This window comes from Coregonus lavaretus (assembly GCF_964263955.1).
Source record: "Coregonus lavaretus genome assembly, contig: HAP1_SCAFFOLD_1482, whole genome shotgun sequence".
Lineage (NCBI taxonomy): Eukaryota > Metazoa > Chordata > Actinopteri > Salmoniformes > Salmonidae > Coregonus > Coregonus lavaretus.
The window spans coordinates 39,053-40,202 of record NW_028161393.1 but is presented as its reverse complement, the minus strand read 5'-3'; the positions used below and the strand labels follow the sequence as shown (position 1 = coordinate 40,202).

Below are 1,150 nucleotides of genomic sequence, written 5' to 3'. Positions count from 1 at the left end.
TGAATAACATTTATGGCAGTTGAACTTTGAAAGTCCCATGTTGCAGTGCTGCTGAGAGACTCATGCAGAGGCCCAAACTTTACAGTGGAGCACGGACGCCATCTTGTGGTTAAATTTGGGTACTGCACACCATGGTTATTTGCTCTTTAGAGAGAGCATATAACAGAGGCGCGCTTTCTGTGCCACTGGTCTCAATCAGGTCGGCCAAACGCAGATAATAGCGCACCGGCGCTGAAGTCATTCATTCATTTGAACTCAACTAGCGAACACACCATGTCTGGAAGAGGCAAAGGCGGCAAGGGACTCGGAAAAGGAGGCGCCAAGCGTCACCGCAAAGTTCTCCGCGATAACATCCAGGGAATCACCAAACCCGCTATCCGCCGTCTTGCTCGCCGCGGTGGCGTGAAGCGTATTTCCGGTCTGATCTACGAGGAGACCCGCGGTGTCCTGAAGGTGTTCCTGGAGAACGTGATCCGTGACGCAGTCACCTACACCGAGCACGCCAAGAGGAAGACCGTTACCGCCATGGACGTGGTCTACGCTCTGAAACGTCAGGGACGCACCCTGTACGGTTTCGGCGGTTAAACGCACTCTCTTCGGAACCTCAACACCCCGACTCGAACCCAAAGGCTCTTTTAAGAGCCACCCACATCCGCTTCAAAAGGGCCCATTCTATATAGTGTTTTTCTTTTCTTCAGTATGCTATTTAGTAGGAAAGTATGAGCCACTTCGAGTGGACAGGGAGTATTAATTAGAGGATTCTAATGTCCCTTCCAGTTTTAGCGCACAGAGGGAGGCCTATATCTGACAGTGGCAAAGTGTAGTGACGTTGTTATTTTGGGTCAAGCAATAGTGGATTTTGGACAACATAAAGCCACCACGAGTTGGTAGACGTGGCTCGAAAAGAGGGGGACAGCGCGTACGCACACACACACACACACACAGTCCAAAATGCGAGCCCTATGTCTGACGGTGCCAAAGTGGGCAATTCTATCACCAGCATTATTTGGCACAACAATCGTGCCATTTGGACAACTATCAAAGGCCCCCTTTTGAAACACACAATCCCCCATCGGTCACAGAGCATAGGCTATAGAGAGGAGGGAGGGGGTGAGGACCCGCGCGCCCCCTCAATTGTCTTTGTTCGGGA

General features: G+C 51.2%; 1 protein-coding gene across 1 annotated transcript; it reads left to right on the top strand.

Annotated features, from left to right (window-relative positions):
- Positions 1 to 269: 269 nt before the first annotated feature.
- LOC311120739 (histone H4) lies at positions 270 to 585 on the top strand (the record flags this gene model as incomplete). Its single annotated transcript, XM_084195315.1, has 1 exon — positions 270 to 585. The coding sequence occupies exon 1, from the start codon at positions 274 to 276 to the stop codon at positions 583 to 585; it is 312 nt and encodes a 103-aa protein (XP_084051441.1). The 5' UTR covers positions 270 to 273.
- Positions 586 to 1,150: the final 565 nt, after the last annotated feature.